This window comes from Daphnia pulex, chromosome 9 (genome assembly GCF_021134715.1).
Source record: "Daphnia pulex isolate KAP4 chromosome 9, ASM2113471v1".
Classification (NCBI taxonomy): domain Eukaryota; kingdom Metazoa; phylum Arthropoda; class Branchiopoda; order Diplostraca; family Daphniidae; genus Daphnia; species Daphnia pulex.
In genome coordinates this window covers 8,928,981-8,949,740 of record NC_060025.1, presented here as the reverse complement: position 1 = coordinate 8,949,740, position 20,760 = coordinate 8,928,981, and the positions used below count along the sequence as shown (strand labels likewise).

General features: G+C 40.7%; 1 protein-coding gene and 2 long non-coding RNA genes across 9 annotated transcripts; 2 read left to right on the top strand and 1 right to left on the bottom strand.

Moving 5' to 3' along the window:
* The first annotated feature begins 1,560 nt into the window (after positions 1-1,560).
* LOC124202460 lies at positions 1,561-2,499 on the top strand. The gene is made up of 5 exons (XR_006878158.1): positions 1,561-1,642; positions 1,736-1,838; positions 1,900-2,017; positions 2,214-2,366; positions 2,441-2,499. It is a non-coding gene; the product is annotated as an uncharacterized LOC124202460 (long non-coding RNA).
* Positions 2,500-3,407: 908 nt separating this feature from the next.
* Positions 3,408-20,551, bottom strand: LOC124202988. Of its 7 annotated transcripts, XR_006878382.1 has the most exons (15): positions 20,183-20,245; positions 19,776-19,963; positions 7,596-7,753; positions 7,397-7,520; positions 6,912-6,971; positions 6,568-6,770; positions 6,320-6,502; positions 6,040-6,191; positions 5,820-5,972; positions 5,545-5,722; positions 5,352-5,458; positions 4,739-5,294; positions 4,579-4,658; positions 4,392-4,512; positions 3,408-3,970 (listed from the first exon to the last, which is right to left on the bottom strand). It is a non-coding gene; the product is annotated as an uncharacterized LOC124202988 (long non-coding RNA). The 7 variants fall into 7 exon arrangements; XR_006878381.1 differs by having other exon boundaries at positions 5,545-5,972; XR_006878383.1 differs by having other exon boundaries at positions 3,939-4,324; positions 5,545-5,972.
* Positions 14,327-18,561, top strand: LOC124202987 (dopamine receptor 2-like). The gene is made up of 6 exons (XM_046599547.1): positions 14,327-14,817; positions 14,888-14,969; positions 15,794-16,620; positions 16,742-16,933; positions 17,494-17,587; positions 17,779-18,561. Exons 1-6 carry the CDS (start codon positions 14,480-14,482, stop codon positions 17,971-17,973), a joined length of 1,728 nt encoding a protein of 575 aa, XP_046455503.1. The 5' UTR covers positions 14,327-14,479; the 3' UTR covers positions 17,974-18,561.
* Positions 20,552-20,760: the final 209 nt, after the last annotated feature.

The window sequence follows — 20,760 nt, the reverse complement described above, 5'->3', positions numbered from 1 at the left end:
TATTGGGTTAGTACATGCATGGTTTTATATATTATAAGAACAGACATGGGAAACATTGGGAGGTAATAGAGGGGGGACATGTGAAAGGAGTAGGAAATGAACCTGGGGCCTTTCTTATCATCACTAGGGGCCGCAATCATGACACAGTGGTTCAACTTCCAATTTGATAAATTTCGGGAATTTTATCAGATCCTTTAAAGGGCTGGCTAAGAATGCTGTGGAATGTTTCAATTTAGGCAACACAGTAGGTAGGTATTGGTTATAGCTAAAAATTGTCACGAGTTACGTGTTTGAATCTTGTAGGACAATGGAGGACTAAGAGGGTAGGAAGCAGAAGTGCAGAGAAATCTGTGGAATAGTCCAGTAAAATGCGGGATATTTACATCCATCAGGATGATTCCATTCATAGTTGAAATGTTTGGTTAGTAATGTAACTATAATTGCGTATTATAGAGACGTTACATAGTGTTTAAGGATTGATCCACCGTAGTGTTGGTAGTTTTAAATGGTACACGCGAATCTTTCAGTCTTCATTCTGCAGTGTTGTGTTAGCAATGGAGGAGTAGGTTTGTCGAATTTGTGTTCTGGTCATCCGTGTGGAAAATCGGTTTGACTGAGTGTTTGCTTGTCAAGGTTGTTTTAACTCTTACTTTTATACGGCAGTAAACGTGTAATTGAAAATAACTTGTGCCTAGTTTGTGTTTTGTTTTTACTTCGGGTGTTGCAGGATGCAAAAATTGTGGATTGATTACCGCTTGGAGTTACTTATTTGGCTGTTGGTGATGTGTTGGCGGTTTTTTTATGGTGAGAAGATGATTATTTAGTGAAACCATATTATGTTAGTATCGATTTCTCGTATTTCTTTGTTATTCTAATGAGTGTCGATTACTTAAAGCGGGAATTATTTCCAATTATTTTAAACCTTGCCTTTGCCTTATTTTCTGCAGTTATTTTGATTTACTTTACACGTCTCTGAAACATTTATCGGCAGTTGCTGAGATGCGATTTTTAGTGATGACTAACATTTATTGAATCAGCAACAAAGCTCACTTGTTCGATTTTTGAAAAATTGATTTTTTTTCTACTTCCGGTTTTCTCATTTTAGTCAGTAGTTCAGTAAATATTCATTCCACGAAAAAAAGAACCACATTTACGTGATCCTCGTCAAATTTGTGGTAAAGTTCATGTTTTTTTTTGTACGTTTTCGTACTTCCGGTTTCGAAAATTTTCCTGAACTATAGTTCAGGAAAATTCTCGATTTTGACAAAATTTTGGATTTCGTTCAAATTACACCTAATCGACCCCAAATTTCATGGAGATCACGAATATTTGGTTTATTTTGTCAGCAGCTCAACGGTTAAGGTGCTATCGCTTACTTCCGGTCTACTTCCGGAAAATTTGCATAAAACTAGCAAGTGAGCTTTGTTCTCAATACTGCTCTCAAGATTGATTGCTAGGTTTTGGCGAACAAAAATGCGCTTTTCAAGTTATCTGAGTATGATAAGACCAGCCCTTCAAATACTGAGTTTTTAGACGTGTCTAATAGATGGCGTGTCGATCATTGTGTCAGTTATGGGCTTATGGCGTTTTGCTGTCAGAAGTTAAGTTATCTTTTCTTCGAAAATTACCAATGAATTCATAGGTAAATACGTGTGATTTCGTCTGTAACTTGTCGGTGATGTGTTCTATTCCGTGTATATGTTGGATAACATTAATGTTTTTCATCAACTTACAGTCTGATAACTGAAAACTTACAGTCTGAATGTCGTGCAGCCGGCCGTCAACTATTTTGTTCAAACTCATTGTATTCTACTGAATGTGCCATCGAAATGATACAGGTGACAACCAACACTAGCTTTATAACATGCTGAAACCTTAATTCTTCTCATGTTTTATTAGGATTCATCATAATTATCGGCTGTTTCTATTGGATTTGCTAGATCACCAACCCCAGCATGGACCAATCTCTCATTCCAGCTTCTAGAGAATCTCGGATAACTGATTGGCGGTTTCATGTGTAAGTTCACTTGTCATGTCAGTTGTATATGTTTCAAAAGTATTGATCTACACTTTCATGAGTTTCATCTATCTAATGTTTAAGAGACAATTTGAGTGTGTAATGATAACTGTTTAATTATTCTTTTAGATCATAGACGCACATTGATGACATAAATTATAAACAAGGTGACTTATTTTTCTTTTTTTATTTACAGGATCTAAACTCCAGGTTTCTAAATTTGCACGGCAGACTTTATGAGAATTCATGTCCTTTCAAGTAAGTCAACAAGGTCACTTGTGTAGTAACCTGTTGGCTGCTACCCTTGAATCTCCCTTTTTACTTTCTAAAGCGGCCATCTTAATTTGAGGTATTGCTTATTCTGTCGTTACAATCTTGTTTGAATATTATTGATATCCTAATAAATGTTCATTCTGCTTACAGGGTAATCCTTCGCTACTTTTCATGGACTTCATCCACTGGTGAAAACCGACGAGAGAATGCTGTAATCCAAGACTGATAAATTGTTTAGTCGTTAGATTAAATTAAAAGTGCATATCTGGGCTCCCTTCTTTTCTGTGGCCCCGTTTCCCTAACTAACCACTAACCAACGCCCGCCGGTGGTCACTCACCCGCTGTGAAACCAGGAGGAGGGGAGGGCTCTGGTCGAACGGGGACTTGGAAGGCGCATGATCTGAGGGTCATGAGTCTAACCCGGAAGCCTAGTAGTGACTAATCGCTCCCCATTAAAACTTGCCTCGCACTCTTCTCTCCTCTTCCATTTCCAGGTAATCTCCCTGGATCTACGCCGACACTGCATGTGCGAGTTTTTAGCAAGCAATCCGCCACCCAATTTGACAAAAAGTGATAGTTTGTTTTCACGGAAATTGCGTCAGACGGTTGAAAAATTTCTAGTTCAACAATCTCATGTAGAAATTAGCATCTAGTCTACTGGTGCAAATTGCGATTCTTTAACTTGATTAATTTAGTTGATGTGTTAAAAGCTATTGTGGGTAGCTACAAAATGGAACTAATTCACTTTTTCAGAATATTTTGAAGAGAGATCACAAGAAAATCTAAAAACAACAAAGTGATCTAAAACCAAAATATTCAGAAAAAGCGAATTAGTTCAATTTTTTAGCTACCCACAATAGCTTTTTAACACATCACCTAAATTAATCAAGCTTAAAGAATCGCAATTTGCACCAGTAGACTAGATGCTAATTTCTATATGAGATTTTTGAACTAGAAATTTTTTAACCGTCTGACGCAATTTCCGTGAAAACAAACTATCACTTTTTGTCAAATTGGGTGGCGGATTGCTTTCTAAAAAGCCTCGCACAAAAAAAATTGTCTTGAACCGGACGCTCTGTTTAATGAATTGTTTATTTTGCATGTGTTCCAGAATAAATATAGTTTACACCATGTTTATTTGATGGTTTTTATTTTGATTACAGATATTTAAATGTGTGAATTTGATGTTGGAGATTGTGGGGTTTTAGGAATAGATGTGAGTGGATGTGGGATTTGATTTTGGTGCTTATGGGGTTTGGGGAATGGGTAAGTGGAAGTGGGGAAGGTATAGGTTGACAGTAATGTATAGGTTAATAACATATTTTATCACCAAGTACTGCATATTCATTAATTAAAAATATACCTCACTTCTTTTAGTAAATCATAACCAAATACCCCACCCCAACTTCCTCCTCATTCCCCCATCCTGGACATGTTTATTATTTGGTTGACATAAATCTCCCCATCTACTATTTTTTTTTTGTTCCTTCTCAATATATAAAGGTTAACTGCAAAGACACAAATAGCAATTAAACACAATATTGGATGTCACTTCTGTAGCACAAAACCAGCACCTTGGATGCACAAGGAACAGCAACTTGATGCAGATATCTTTCACCACCATAGGCTGCAACAACACGCCACATTGGACAGCAACATCACTGCTACGTAAACATGAACCTATAACCAAAGTAAAATTAATCTTCAGCATCATTGGAAATGCTGTATGAAATTTAAAAAAATATGCTAAATATCACTTCAAATATTCAACCCAAATATTATATGGCAACATTATCTTATAGCTATCATGGAAACTTAAATTAATAAATTTACATGAAACCAGATGACTCATTTAAGATTTAAACACAAATTCATTTAAACTTTAAAGGATACTCTACAGTGGAACAAATAAACAAAACTTCTTTCAGAATCTCCCTTTCTTGCATAGAACAAACTCCCCTTTAAATAATCCATAACAGAACACAACCCTGAAGGAAATAGCTGTTGACTTGACGAAATCTCAAAATGTTAAAACTAACCAATGAATGCAAATCTCAATCACATTTTAATTGTAAAATCTATAACTGGATAAGATTTTCACCTTCAAATAGTGTATGTGTTCATGATGTTCACAGCAAAGGTAAATCCGACTTCCATGCAGCCTGCACGATTTGATGGAAGCCCTAGACTGGATGGCTTAAGTTCCTTTTATTAAGAGGTGCCTGCAATCAAAAATTACAAATGTTATGATCCACATATATTTCAATCAGTTTAATTATTAATTTTACCATTGTAAAAGCAGAATGTTACTCAGCTTCTCGACGTGGGCGACAGCATGGTTTCCAAGTCTTTCAGCATAAAAATTAGTCTACAAATAAAAAATGAAATTAAACATTTTCAGGCCACTTTCACTGCACATGCAATAGAATTTAATCGAATCAATTATACCAAGAATAATAGCAAGCTCACGAACCGCCAACCCGAACCAACTAAAACCCATCACATTCTAAGAAATGCCTCACAAGTGGCAATCCAACTAATTAAGCCAACATTAAAATTCAGAACTTGAAAAATAGAAAGGTCTAAAAATGGCGACACTTTCTCTCAGAACCTCATGATTCAACTAACAATGAAGTGATGAACCAAGAAGGTAGGGGGCCTTAAAGGGCTAGCCTACGCCAAACAACTGAAGACAAACCTGGCCACAAGATGTCATGTCTCAGCCAACAACATGGTGCCAACAACAATGACAATTTTTAAAAAATTATTACGACTAAATCCATCAAGGGAACTTCACACTTTGATGGGTGGACCAATTTATACCAAATTCGTCAATCACTTCAATCAGGCTCTGAGAAGAGCGACTGATTTGGAAGTGGAGGACACCGAACCAACTGCATTTTACTTTGATTTCATCTTCGCTCAACGCCTTCCAGAGGTGTTTTTGGCATAACAAAATTTACGTTGACGAAGAATTCTTCGATGATTTTTTTCAGTATTGCAACTAAACAAGAAAGTGTATAGTTGAAGTAACTGAAACAGTGAAACCAATATTTTTTACCGCTGAAAACAATCTAAGCCTTCGTAGCGTTGTAAACAACAAATGTTTAAAATTTAAAACAGTAAAATGAATTGAAAAGGATCCCTGCTCTAGCTTATCGAGACTTACTAAAATTAGAAACAAAAATAACAAGCAGAAAAAAAAAAATTGAAAAAACTTGACTTTTCAAGAAATAGTTTTAATGGAATTTTACCGATAGGATCTTTGTCGTCGTCGAAGCGAGTGAAGAGTCGGGAAGCGTCCAGGTAGCAACTCAGTCAAGGCAGCCGACGTCGGCAACGAAAGAACCGACAAACGTTTCCGAGTCTTGATGTGCTGACTTCCGAATATGCATCCTGTTCTACTGTCACCGCGAGATATCTCATCCGATTCTGGAATTTCCGGTCCACCACTAACATATGTTCAAAAAAACAAAAAAAAAAACAGCAATTAGCCATTTTCTAAAATTCGAAATATGATTAATGAAACTAATCTGGGTTTGTCTGAAGAAGGCCCACTGATGCACCGGGCTAGTCCGAATTGAAACCATCCGAAACGTAACACACACAAGTTGCTTATTTTGGATAGCTACTGTCAAATGCTTTCTGCCACCAGCCACCTGTCAGTTCGTCACAATAAACCCTGAGAATAATCAATAACTCAAGTGAGATGTGACAGATATGACTATTTGAATCGGGGGTAACCTTACCAAATGATAGGAGTAAAAAGGAAGATATAAAAAGGTCATCTAGTAATTGATTTGATAATAGTTGACTGCATTCTTATGGAAAAATTTTGTAACATGTCCACCTCCCAGAGTGACGATAAAATGAGCCATGTACATTCCATTGTTTAGAGCAACTGCAGTGTGAAAAAAAAAAGCAATTTAGTTTCAAGCTAATTGGTGTGACTCAACTTCAGACTTAACACTATCGTTTTGTCTCTGGATAATTGATATTAAATACTTGCTTTATTTCGACTTTACTTACATTATAGCCATCAGAAAATCTGTTCTTCTTGCACATTGCACTCCGCCATGACCGCCATGACTCCGCCCTCCAAATGTGCTACCTTCCATCTAGCGACGACTGATGAAAGTGAATAGCTATAGCAAGCGTACTCGGCGGTTTTTTTCTTTCAAATCAATAAACAAGCTTTTTTAGCTGTCTGTCCTGAAAAGATGAAAGAAAAGATCTTCAGAGTAGAAAAGAACTTTTGCTATTTTCTATACACTCACTGGAAAATGTGGTATCAATCGTTGTCAACCGAATTAATGTTAATAGCGACACACACTTGCTGGAGACGGAGTTTCACTGTGATTTTGTTGTGCTTGTCCAAGTTGCAAATTGACGTAAGTCTCGTCCTCGGTCTCGGACAAAACTGTTTACGTCGCCTTTCATGTACAATAGGCACGTGGCGCCATGAACGCTGGTATTTAACCTGCAGGTATAGATGCATTATGCATGAATCAAATGGAGTAGATAGATATTACATTCACGATACAACCCGTCGATGTAAACAAAAGGATATTAATCTTTCAACTTTAAGTAAAAGATAATAAGAAAAGTGAAAAATACTTACACATCATTCAACGGGAATACAATACGAAACAGTTCCAAATGTTCTTCGTGGATTTTCTTTCTATTAAAAAAAAATGTGAATGAAATTCTATTCCTCCATGAGATACGCCAGTTCCCAACAGGTTACAACACAGCTCATGCGCGTTCTCACGTTTTCCGCTAGAAAATTGCAAATGCCCCACCACCACCCACAAAAGCCGATATTGCACATCGCCATCATCGGCCATTTCAACTGGCGAAAAAAAAATATGAAAATCGCCATGAAGTTGTAGTAGTGAGGGTTGTTGAACTACTACGAGGATATCGGGAGCCATAAAAAGGAATTGCGACTAGCCAATCTCGTGGCCGAGAACCAATTATGGCCGCTCATTCAAACACCAGCGGCGCCGTACATTTATTTATATATTTTTCTTTTTTAAATTCCCCGCCAGATAGTTGAGCAACCCGCAAAAAATTCCAACTTAAAAGCGTCGGCGCTTTTTTTACCGCTTTCAATCAGCTTCCGGCGGCCATCATCGATGACGGCAAACGCCACGTAAACAAAAATGACTCGCAGCAGCAGCAGCAGGATCCATTGAAATGCTGGCATTCAATCAGAATCCGCAAAAACCTATAAAAGAGCGCGCATTATTTGAAAAAAATAAATAAAAAGGGGGGAAATAAATCTTTAAAGAAAATAGTTCACCTCATTAAATTTTGAGCAGAGAAAAGTCGTTTGGCGGAGCGCGCGGGAGCCCATCCGCTTTTCCAATCGGTGTATTTCATTTACTGCCGAAAGAGGGGAGCGGAGGGGGTTACCGGGTATACATAATGAGATCGATCCAGCAGCTCAGCAGCGTCGTCCTTTATGTGGGGTACATCAAAAAAAAAGAGGAGAGAAAAAAAAAGAAATATTATATATGATTAGACCTTTTCTGCGATGCTAAAATGCCTTCAATCGACATCAATCAGAGATTTACGAGGCCAATAAAAATCAAATGATGACGACGACGACGACGGCTCAACTTTATTTTATTTTTTTTTCGCAAAAGAAAATCAAAACGAAGGCCTTCTTCATTTGATGGCCTTCCCCCACCCCCCAAGCCTTATTCTTGGTTGATGTAACTGGCCAAAAGCGCATCGATGTGTCGTCCACAAAAGAATAAAAAAGGCCATCGCATATCAAACAAATGGCGAGCCAAGAAAAAAAAAACAAACAAAAAATAATACGAAGTGGGTCGTGTGCATTGTGATATGTCCTACTCCACACACTCACACACACACACAAAGATTCCGGAACAAAACAAAAATATTAGGTGCGTATTATTTACGCTGGGAAGAAACTTTGCGTATATAGTCTATTGGACGCAAGCGCAGGAGCGTGACCGGCGCCAACATTTTTTGGTTTCCCGAGCTCTGTACATCAGTAGTCTATGATATCTATTGTATTGTTTGCGATGATGTTAACGCTAAGAAACATCACTAAACAAAAGCGAAAGCCGAGCGTCAGCTTGAATGCGTGTGTGTTACCCGCTCTATATAATACTATAGAAGGACCAAAGGCATTATTCCGGATGAGCTCTCTCCTGCCGGGAGGGGGGGCGATCGTTATGTGTGCGTATAAACCCCCCAACACACACACACAAAAAAAGAAAAACGGGAAAATAATATAAGGATCAGAATCATTCCGGTATTATATATACTTGGGCCCATGTTATACAACTCTCTCTCTCTCAATCCTTTTTTGGGGTTGCTGCCGCTTCCTTCCGCGACCGTACATACAAATAGCATCTCCGGCTGTCACGATGTGAAGCTAAGACGCTTCATCATTCACATCAGTCCTCCCTTTTCTCTCTCTCTTATTCTTTTTCTCTTGATTCTATATGGCAACACTTTCCACTTGCTTTGAGCAAAAGGGGGGCATCGACTCTCTCTCTCTCTATAGCTCTCAATAATGTCGTTTTCTGTTTGTTTTGATATTTTCTCTATAAGCTGGAAGCCCATATACTTTGGCATTGCATTAGCAATTGATCCCCAGCATTATATATCCCGGCGGCAGGAGCACTTTATACCGCCGAGCGAGCGCCAATCGCAGCTGGACGCCGTATCCTTTTTTTGATTGTATTTATAGAGACGTCTGCTACTGCTGCTGCTGTGTTTGCTTGCCCGTGAAAAATGAGAGTGGCGATGATGGGATGGATATAGGGGGGGGGGGAGCTGCAAATATCTAGGTCAATCGGCCATTCAGCGGCGCCCGCAAGATAATCCAACGCAAAACAAATGGTCGACTATCTGATCTCTACACACGATATCCAAAAAGGTAATAATCATAATAAAAGAAAAACCCATTATCTCCGGGATTTAACCGGAAATAATGAATGGCTGGGGACTTGGCAAACACGTCATCGGGAATAACCGATGGTTGAAATAGTTGAACGAGAGCCCCGGGACTCGTTGGAATATCATTTGAGCTCAAAAAGAATTGTACCGTACTTGTTTCTTTTCTTTTATATTCCCCCCGAATTATTTTCTCGCGGTTCACTTTGTTTTCTCACATGACGTAATACATCCCGTGTGTAAGGATAAACCGCGCAGTCGACTCCACAAGGATAAAAAGGAAAAAAAAATTCGTTCGGGAGTCGTTCCGGTCCTTCCTTTCTTCTCTCCCGTTCGAGATCTAATCAGTTGGTCGCTGTGCTGCTGCTCTGGCGGACAGACGAGAGTTTCGGCGACGCCTCATCATCCCTCCCGATCCCCGGCGCGCTCTATACTGCTGCTGTCCTTCTTATCTTTCTCTGTCGAGCTCTTGGTTATTCTCTTCTGCTCTTGTAAACATTAAAGGAGATGAGCTGAGGCAAGAAAGAAATAAAAAGAAGAAAAAACCTGTACACTGTAATCGGACGCCTATACTCTTTTTTCAAAAAAAAGAAGCGGGAAAAGAGAAAAAAGACTTTGAACTGAGCGCGTCCACAACGGCATCAGGGCAGGACTTTGGGGCTGCCATCAGACATGAAAGCGCCAAAATGAAAAGCTTCCTTTTTTTTCTTTCTTGATGTTGCTGTATAGACGTTATATAAGAGGAACATGTCATGTTGACGTTCAAGCTCACCGCCGCAGCCGAGTGAATCTTCTATGAACCCACCGCTTGATATCATTAGCGCAAAAATATTATAGACGAACAAATACAATCAGTCCTTTCGCATTAATCAATCCAAACAATTCCCGGGCGTTATTCCCCCACAACACACACAAATCCCCTTGATGGGGAACGGCGTTGCGTGAATCCGACTGGCGCGTGATCCGACCGGAACTGACGTCTTATACAAGTTATATAAGTTTATATAATTATGATCCAAATGATGGTTGATATAATGTCTCCAAAAAGAAATTGATAGCATCACTCTCTGTTCGGCACACACACACAGTCACACACCTGGGATGCCAACAGTTCACTAAAAGAAATTGAAAAGGATCTTGTGATCTTTTTTCGATATTGAATAACACAAGGGTGGGGACCCCGCCTCTCGTCAGTCAATAATAATAAAAGCCGTGTGATAATGTCTCTCCATACAAGAGCATCACGTCTACTCTACACATACATTGGCGCAGGAAAATATCAAAGAGAAACGCGTTTAGATGTCTAGCATCACAGCCATCATCCAGTTTTTGGCTGTCAAAATAAAATAAAATTGCAAACTCTTCTTCTTGGAGGACCTTATGTGCCAATCACATAACGTCGTAGTATATACTCTGCAAGTTTCTGACACACTCGAGACCCAGCGAAAAAGTCATGTTCCTCCCAGTTGACATATTATTCCAACGATGGCTGGCTGGCGATGAGAAAAAATAAAATAAAATGAAACCAGAAAATCCCGAGCGAATAGATTCATAAAAAGAAAATGACGTTTCTAAAAAATAAATGGAAATTTTTTCTGAAGATGTAGACACATTCAAATCGAATGCTGTATAGCTACGCCCAATTTTTGGGTACGCGTGTCAACAAGGCCTCGGCCGTTTGTGAGCATATAACTCGATACAGAGACGAATAGCTCTACAAGGCTATATATATGATATCTAAACAGAAAAATGGGTTTGCGCATATTATTATTCAAAAAAAAAGCTCGTAGTACGTGTGACTGTGACTACATCAAATAGAGTGCAGTTCGCCATCCGGTTGAATGACCAGCAGCAGGCCCTATTTTTATATTATTTGGTTTCACTATGATGGAAACATTTTTTTGGGAGGTCTCTTTTGGGAACGGATTAATTAGACCAAGTTAATTGGAACATCCGGACACACAAGTGGTAAACTAACAAGCAATTAGTCGCGGGGGCCTTTCAAGTTTGTGCCATCGACACATTTTTGGTCGAGGGTTCAGTCCCATCACACATTCCTTGTTGACCTATTAGTCCGTCCAGTGATGGCCAGTTGGGAGCATATCTATGGCGACAGCTGGGCCATTTCACTTGCGAGCTGATTGCAATTGTGTGGCTATAGCCTTCCTGGCTCTATAGTCTTGACGCTGGTTATATTTACCCCTCCATCTTTTCATTTATGGCTGGAAAACTGTCGGATTCACGCGCGATATTTGCCATGTAGCAAATACTAACATCCAGCCAGCATTGCTGAGCCCCTACATCATCAACTCTCTGAGAAAAGAAAGAAAGAAAGACAGGGGCGAATCAATAAATAAAAGGCTAAACATCAGAGAAAAGAATCTTTTCTCTATTTCTTTTCTTTGCCAACTGCTGTCTTTGTGTGGCTGCTGGCACGTGCGTGTTTATCCAGTCGTTGGCAGGCTCAGTGCAGCAACATGGCGTCGAGGGGGGGCGCGTATCACAACCGCAGCATCCGACACTTCCTCCTCCTCTTCCAACAACAAGAAAAGGAGGAGGGCGTGGAATCTAATACGTCGGCCCTTAATAAATCAACAGTGCGAGTCAACAGAGAAATCAACGACCCACCCACCACCCCCTTGTCGTACTAGTTGAAAATATAGACAACTATTCCAGGCATTCAGGCTGGGGGAAAAGTCGATAATAAACAGTTGAATGAACTTCAATTGAAAGATTCTTGATGCGATTTGAAAAACTTTTTGAAACTTTTGACGGCTGCTGCTATGCAATAATACGGGCCGGGAAATTCCCGCTGACTGAAAAGAATTTGTTATTTTATTTTTTGTATCAAAAGGATGAAATGGCAATAAATTCGTCCATTAATATCATAATAATGAACCGGAAGTATATCAACCAAAGGGCAAATGGCCTATGAAAAACGACCGGCCGTGATTCATACGCCAGCCGAGAGAATATAGTATGTCTAGTCTATAGAGAACAAGAAGTCAATTTTATACGTCCTTTTATATTATACAGTCACGAATATAACGACTGGCAACATAATAATAAACGGGCCCGTTATTGTTTCGCAGTCGTCGGGAACATTTTGTGGGGAGGGGGAAATAAATCAAAAAAGAATTTCCCGCAACCAGCAAAACAAAACAAAATCTGAAGAACTTTTTTTGATTATTCAACACTGCACATTTATTCGATTATGTACAAGGCTCCTTATACAGATGGGATTTCTCCCTCTCTATATACTGATTTATGCCTATAGATCCATTGGCCGATGGATCAATATAGAAACTCCTGAGTATACACAGCAGCGCTCAATTGCCAACAACAACAAACCTAGCTTCGATGGTCTATCTCATTAATAACCTACTAGATCCGAGAATTGATCAAGGGGCTTTATTTAACCCCCCCCCCCCAGCCCACGATGGAAGGTCGCAGGAGGTTCTCAAGTGAGCAGAGAGCAGCAAAAAAGTCAAAAAGTTTCCACATACTTGTTATTTTTCTTTGAAAATTCATTTATCTCTCCTCCCCGTCAATTCAATAGCTAGGAAAAAATATTCGCCCAGGGATCCATCTAGATTTTTCTTTCAAGAATGAAACTTTGCCTATTTTCTTCTTCTATAAGAGCCGGTACACTGCTGCTCCCGACCGGAAGAGAAACTGTGAGTGTGGCGTATAAGTTACAAATGATTCCCCTTTGGGGGGGCGGGGGCGGGGTTCACATAGAAAATCAATCTTTTTATTCTATCTTTTCTTTCTCTTCCGGACAATATCCTATCCCAACATCCGGCAGAGTTATATTATTTTTCTACCCTCCCCGCAAAGGAAAAATGTGTGTGCATAGCCTATATAGAGTCAGCAGCGGTGTATTAATTATTATGTACACGAAAACGTCGTAAACAATCACCACAAGTGACACACCCCTCTCCAATATGGCCCAGCACATGACCAGAGGGCCACCGGGTTAATGAACTCATCAGTCATCAGATATTGGGAAATAAATTCAGTTTGAGGACCCCCCCTGCGCATGAGTTAAATGGATATACCATAAGTCTAGATAATGATCTAATAATCAAGTATAAACTCGTATAGCTATATTACAACTGCACTATGACCTCCCCCTTCAACATGGGTGGGGAGGAGGGGAAACGAAAAGAGATAAATCACGCCGGTACAGTCAAACTGAGTTTTGTGTTAGGGCATCAAAGTCTATATACGATAGAAAAAACCCAAAGATGCTCCGCAAGAAGTCTTTTTTTGATGGATGCTGGACTAATCTAATTCCATTTGGTTGTATTATATTGAAAAGGGTAGATGGATATATACATATCCATCTATATTACAGCAGATACAAGTCTAGTGTTACTGCTGCTGCTGGGCTCTCGGCTGTGTCTAAATGTTATACATCTAAATGGAAAGTTGCTAAAAGGATCGAGTAGCAAGTTAAATGGTTCAATTTGACGCATCCGGTTTTATTTTTATTTCTGAATGAAACCCCCCAGCCCTCCCAGTGTATTATTCACATGACGCGGATGGCCTAATCTTTACAAGCTTTTATATCAGCGTGCGTAATCCAATATTTCAATGTACTTCACCAACAATAACTGGTGATTCAAACCGAAATAATATAATATCAACATTCAGACGTTATTTCATTGATTCGATTCAAAGTTAGACGAATTTGCGTATCTACCAGTTCCGGAGATCAATCGTAAAGAAAAAGAATCAAAAGAAAAAGAATCAAAAGATTTCGGGACTTGATAGGCAGAATTTCGAAAATAAAAAGGGAAATAAGAAACTTTTCAATAAAGAACCCTCCGTCTCAGCATCAGCTTTGACGATGCTGGGCTGATTCCAATTTCAAAAGTGAAGTTCAATCAAGTTCACCATCATCCCCAAATGAACCGAGCCACTCAGACTCTACTATAGGCTCTCCACGACCCAATCCTACAAAGATCCCACAGGGACAACAACGTCCCGTTTTGATTTCGATGAGGATGAGCGGAAATGTATGCGCCAAAAGAATTGCGCGTGAGTCGCCCCCTCCCTCTTGATCCAGCCAAAGACATCCAGCATCAGCCTCTCAGTCGCTGTTAAACAGTCGACAGTCTCCAACGGATCCCGCAGGACGCGGACCGCCGTCAATGCCAAGTGCCACATGTCAGTGTCGTTGCCACTCAGCCGAATCGTGAGCGATAAATGTCCGGGAAAATTCGATTCTATTGACAGATCCTCGCCATGGAAATTGTCGTGGTGCCGACGCTTTTGAATCTGACGCGATGGGACGAGGGAAATTTGACGTCGGAGAACGCCACGGTGACGGCGGAGGAAAAAGATTGGGTTGACGGCAATCCCATTTTGGCGTTGGTGTTGTTCTCCTTTTGTCTGGCCACCGTCCTGGGCAACGCCTTGGTCATCGCCGCGGTGACCAGGGAACGTTACCTGCACACCGTCACCAATTATTTCATCATGTCGCTGGCCGTGGCCGATTGTCTCGTCGGATCCATCGTCATGCCATTCAGCGCCGCCGTCGAAATGCAATCAGACCGGCGATGGCTATTCGGTCGCGATCTCTGGTACAAAACTAGCTGTTAAAGTATTCATTCAAATATTGACTTTTTTCCTGATTGAATTCTCTATTGATAGCGACGTGTGGCATTCGTTCGACGTCCTGGCCAGCACCGCATCCATCCTCAACCTCTGCGTCATCTCCATGGATCGTTATTGGGTAACAAACAAAATTTTATTTAAACAGCAGCAGCTCAATAATTCTATGCTCGACTTGACTGGGGGAGTCAAACGTGAACTGATGTAACAAAAAGATCCGGTCGCCCTTTGGCACGTTCTAAATAACGACGTACTTTCCACTCGACTCTTTTCACAGAGTCTCTAAAGTTTCGAATATTTGTGCACAGAAGTTGGGCGCTCATTATAACAAAAAAACCTGCGCTACCCCAAAGTTTTTCTGACGATAAGATCCTCCCACCTGCCCAATTTCTCAAGTCGGAACTGAAAGACTCGGTGAAAGATCAGGAAAAAACTTTCCGAATTAACAGAACGGCAACTCTTATTTTTTTCTGGCAAATAAAAAAAGAATCGCAGAAGAGGCAGATGCCAAAAGTTGAGAGGAAATAATAATAATAACGGGAAGGGGAATGAAGATCAAAGAATGTCAATGAATGCGCGTCGCACTGCAGTTTCCTCCTTTCGACTCCGATGGGGAAGGAAAAATCTTGACCGACTCATTGACAATTCGACTCGTATAATTAACATTGCAAATCCTCGCCAATCCGAATATGCAAATGACATCAGAGCCAAATGGCGATGAGATCTGTTCTCCTGATTCCTCTGGACGTTAATCATCCGCCCGGAAATGAAATGGGAAAAAAAGTTAAGATAAAATGGGAATTGTAAAAAAAAAAAAACTTTTGGGCCATCGATAAAAATTTCAATAACTAGTTTCAAAAATATCAAGTTAAAAATTCGTTTGATCAATTTTAAATCCTCCATCAACTTAATTCGCAATCGTTTCCTTTGTCTTTAATTCTTTAGGCCATAACGGACCCGTTCACTTATCCGAGTCGGATGACGCCAAAACGGGCCGCTTGTTTCATCGCCCTCGTTTGGGTCTGTTCCAGTCTCATCAGTTTCCCGGCCATCGCCTGGTGGAGGGCCGTCGCCGTCGACCTCGTCCAGCACGACGGCGCCACTCACCTGATGGCCTCCTCCTCGTCATCCACATCCGACATGAACGAGCGGATCCATCCGCTGCCGGAGCATTGCGTCTTCACCGACGACATCGGATACCTCGTCTTCTCCTCGACCGTCTCCTTCTACGGCCCCTTGTCCGTCATGGTCTTCACTTATTACCGAATTTACCGGGCGGCCGTGGCCCAGTCACGGTCCCTTCGGCTGGGCATCAAACAGGTCGTCATGGCCTCGACAGGTGAAATGGGAAAAGGAACAGGGGGAGGATCGGGGTCGGGATCCGGTGGGTCGGGATCGGCCGAAACGGTCGAACTTTTAACTTTGCGCATCCACCGCGGAGGTCGAGTCGCTTCCGACAATCGGCGATGCGCTGCGGCCGCCGCCCTTTTGACCTACCAGGCGGCCAATCGTCACCAATTGCCCATCGATCCTTCATCGACGTCCAGCACCAGCAACAACGTCCTGCAAATCGCCGACGCGTCCCAACCGTCAACTTTGCAGCGACAACAATCGGCAATCGATCGGCGCCATTCACAAACGGAGGCGACGATTGCCGGCCTGTCCGTTTCCTCGTCGGTGGACGGCGACGGCGGATCGGGACGTTTGCCAATCGCCAAAATGAATTTGAGTCGAAAATTGGCTAAAATCGCCAAGGAGCGCAAAGCGGCCAAGTATGTCAATTTTCAAATTTCTTCTTCCCCATTTGCTGCAATTTGCGATAATTTTCCGATTGAATAAAAATTGACAATTGACAAAAAAATATTTCGTACCCGATTGAACCGCAATAAACAGGACGCTGGGCATCGTGATGGGCGTGTTCATCGCGTGTTGGTTGCCTTTCTTCGTGACGAATTTGCTCTCGGCTTTCTGTCAGTCGTGCATCCACAACCCGGAACGGGTCGTCACCGTCGTCACTTGGCTCGGATGGATCAACTCGGGCATGAACCCCGTCATCTACGCTTGCTGGTCTCGCGATTTCAGAAGGTATTACGATGTGTACATTATTTTTCTCAACACGGAAAGACGCTCTCTCACCAGAAAGTTACTTAGTGTCAATCCCAACATCTTTCCGGTAAAGTTTACTTCGCGGCTAAATAATTCTTTTTTTTTAAGGGGAGGGAAATGGAGTGGTTAATACAACAGGAGCTCAGGGAATCAAGATTCGATTGGCATTTGCACAATTGATAAGGCCATATGCCATCTCTTGAATAATCAATTGATGGAACACACATTGGAAAAAAAGAGGCCAATTTAAAATTCCATGTAGAAAAAAGAAAGAGGAAGACAGCTGGAGTGTGTCACTGATGGATAGACGACTCTAAATTCGCTTCAGCCTTCACAACTTCCCACACGATTTTCCACAAAAAGATCGGCTCATTCACTTCATTCCCCCCAACCCCCTCCTTGACGTAGTTTCGAACCGCTTCCGGTTGGCAAATAAAACAAAATAATTCCAAGGATTTCAGTCAGCCTGTTCTATTCTAAACAGAAGGAAAAAATATGGAATTGAAATTTTGAATAAAACATTTTTAAATTTCGGACAGAGCCTTCGCTCGGATCCTGTGCGGATGCTGCCCACGTCTGTTCCACCGCTGGAAGAGACACAGTGGCAAATCAGGAACCAACAATCCAATGAACGTGAGTAGTAGAGTTGATCAAATATTTATTACAACATCCAAATTCGGCGACTGAGTGGGAGGTTCTCTGTCGGCAGACCGCATTAGTGCCTAGCAATTAATTGAAACCCCCCAAAACTGAGCCGGAGACGATTTAAAACGTGTACGTCATTCATCACTTGTCATCTGTACGCTTTTGTTTTTCTATTCTAGCATCACCACCACAATCTCGGAGGATCGGCGACAGCGACTACGATTTCCGCCAGCATTTCGACCGGAACCAACAGCCGGCCGCTCTCGCACACGAGTATCGTGCTGGCCACGCCGAGTGGCTCCCAATTGAGTCCGTTGACGGGCAGCCAAACTTTTACATCGCTGTGTCATCACTCGACCTCTTTTCCCATGTGATTACGCCTTCTTACGCCATCACGTGTCATGCGTGGGAGGGTAAATGAGGTTCCGATCTTTATAGCCAAGCTGTCACGTTATTTGTTCACTCGACGGGAAAAAAAACTAAATACATTACACCGCGTGTAATCATGTTACCATAGTTACCCAAGGCCGAGAAACCCAATTAATATCAAATAATACCAAATTCCAGAACACGTCCCAGGGAAATGTTTTCGAATCTTATCAAGAAAACGGAATGTCATTCTCGGGTCCATTAATCAGCTGAACCGAGTGGCTTCCAATTCATTTCACCTGGCCGACACCTTTTTCCCACCTCATCACCAAGTTGGCTTATTTGGCTTCATCATCCGATAAAAAAAAAAATACGAAACGAATGATTTGGGGGCAGCAGAGGCTGCGGAATCTGTTGTCGAGCTTCAAATGGCAATCGGCGAGAAAATAAATTGACTTCGCGAAATGTCAAAGTGGCGATCAATATCTTATTGTACAACATGTATCATTATTGCACTCATTTTTTTTATAAGTGTCTGATGGGGATCAAACTCCTTACAAGAAATGAATCAAATAAAAATTTTCAAAATGGGATTCACAGATCGTTACGTCATTCTTCTACTAGATGCCTCTACGCCGATAAGGAAAAAATAATGATTGAGCTACATTTTCAATTAGATTTTTCAAGATAAAAGAATGATACGCTGCAATCATACAGTGTTGACGCAGTTGGACGTAGCCAGTCCAAGAAAGAAATGCGCTCAGTATTTGTGAAACTATAAGGAACGAAAGCTGCTCTTAATTGACATTTCGACACCGAAATGTTTATTAAGCGCATTGTTATCGTGATAATTCCAAGAAATTATTAGCCTGACTTGAAAGCAGTTCAATTCTATGATCATATGAAACAACAATCGCTTTAATTAACTTATGCCTAACTTGAAAACTGAATTGAGAGCCGAGCTCACTATCCAGTTTTGTTGCCATGGATTTGCCATGGAAGGATCCCGGAAGCGTGATAACTCCTCAACTATTTATTTTGCCATTCAATTAAATAATGATTTCCATGAAAGCTGATTCTTCTCACTCAAATTGGACGAATTTCGGCAATTTTTCTGTCCGCACAGGAAATGGATTTCAAATTTCACAAGGATCGTTTTTGGCATCAGATTTATGGTTACAATTAGCTACCGGAAGTGAATTGGAAAGTTAGTTTTCGATAAGTTTTTGAGATATCCCCTAGCCTCAATTCTGCCTATTACACAAAGTGGAATGACCTCAAATTAACAACCGGTAGGATATTCAAATAATTTTTTGAATTTCCTTCCAACAAGCTGATCCAACAGAAGGCGAAGGGTGCATCATTTCTAATTGATTCAATCCGTCCGCTGTTGAACCATATAGTCTCATTATCGGCAGAATACAGAGAATATCTGTTGAACAAGCAAAGGACTTAATTCAGCTCCAGTTCACCAATAAACGAGGAGGTGCCGGTGTGGCAGCAAGTTTCTCTCTAAAAAATAGTCTTGTTGAACTTTGCTTGAAGTGTTTAAAGTTCAAATATTTCGAATGTGATGGTTTTCCCACAAAAACAGTTGGGAGGTGCAAAGAACAAGAACATCAGGCCTGATCTGTAGTCGTTTGACAAATGAGATTTTTAGTGAACCCTGACTTAGAAAAAACAAAAACGGAGCAGAGAAAACAGCTGACAACCGCCTAGCTCAGGGAAAAACACTCCGTTACTACGTAACGATTCATAATCAACTCAAACCAAATATTGCCAAATAAAGGAAGAAATTTTGTCCTACCTTTATGACTGGGAAATACAGCCAGGCATTTACAGTTGCTCCATCCACCCGATGAAGAGTTGAATTCCACCAGACGGGATAGGGTATAAAGGGTGTCCTCGCGAACCCACATTCACATGGACGTACAGCCGTACACGAAGACATTGACATCGGTAGATAATTTCCCAATGCGATGGGATGCATTTTATCTAAATAAAAATAGAAAATGGGTTAGAAAAAAAATTGACAGAAACCGACAGAAAGAACAAGTCAGGAAAAGTTAAAAATGAAACACTGGGTAAACCCTAATTGTTTATAAATTGGGAGAATTAAAGGTTTACATGTAATACACTGCCTTGATGCAGGTAATGCAGCGTAAAAATATCTATTATGTAACAGGTTAATAAAAACAAAGGAAATCATTCTACCCAAGCGATGATCCTGAGATTGTTGATGATGACAGGTATAACACCTGCACAAGAAAAACTTGCAAATTGTGTGGTTATGATGGCTGCTCTTTGGCCTCAAATCTGCAAAAAAAAAAGAAAACGGTTACACATAGTACAAACAAACTGCCAGCATTGATAGGAAGCATATGTGATGAATGCCAGCTAGAAACTAACATTTCACGAGTTTGAAACAGGTTTAACTCTTCTATTTAAGCAGAATCATTCTATTTTTATGCAGAGTTTTGTTTACCTGCAAAATAGCATGGAGTATGACGGTTATCAAAAACAAATCAATCTTTAACTGTGTCTCTGACTTTTTCGAAATTTAAAAAGCAGACGACACTTGTCCAATTTTATGCTAATCAGCAAGCGTCAGCATGCTTGCGAATTCATTAAAATGAAATCGTAAAAATGAAAAATTCAGGGATTTGTGGGCAACGCCATCCAAACTTTTATTTGTTTAATAAACAAATAATAATTTGACTTTTAAAAAACGACCCATGTCAAACCCGAAATACCTACCAAAAATTTAACAAGCAGAAATGCTGAATCACATA

Coding starts and splice junctions, on each gene's coding strand:
- LOC124202987 (XM_046599547.1), top strand. CDS start 14,480: ATGGAAATTGTCGTGGTGCCGACGCTTTTGAATCTGACGCGATGGGAC. Junction 14,970..15,793: donor TCTCCATGGATCGTTATTGG/GTAACAAACAAA, acceptor TTAATTCTTTAG/GCCATAACGGACCCGTTCAC. Junction 17,588..17,778: donor GAACCAACAATCCAATGAAC/GTGAGTAGTAGA, acceptor TTTCTATTCTAG/CATCACCACCACAATCTCGG.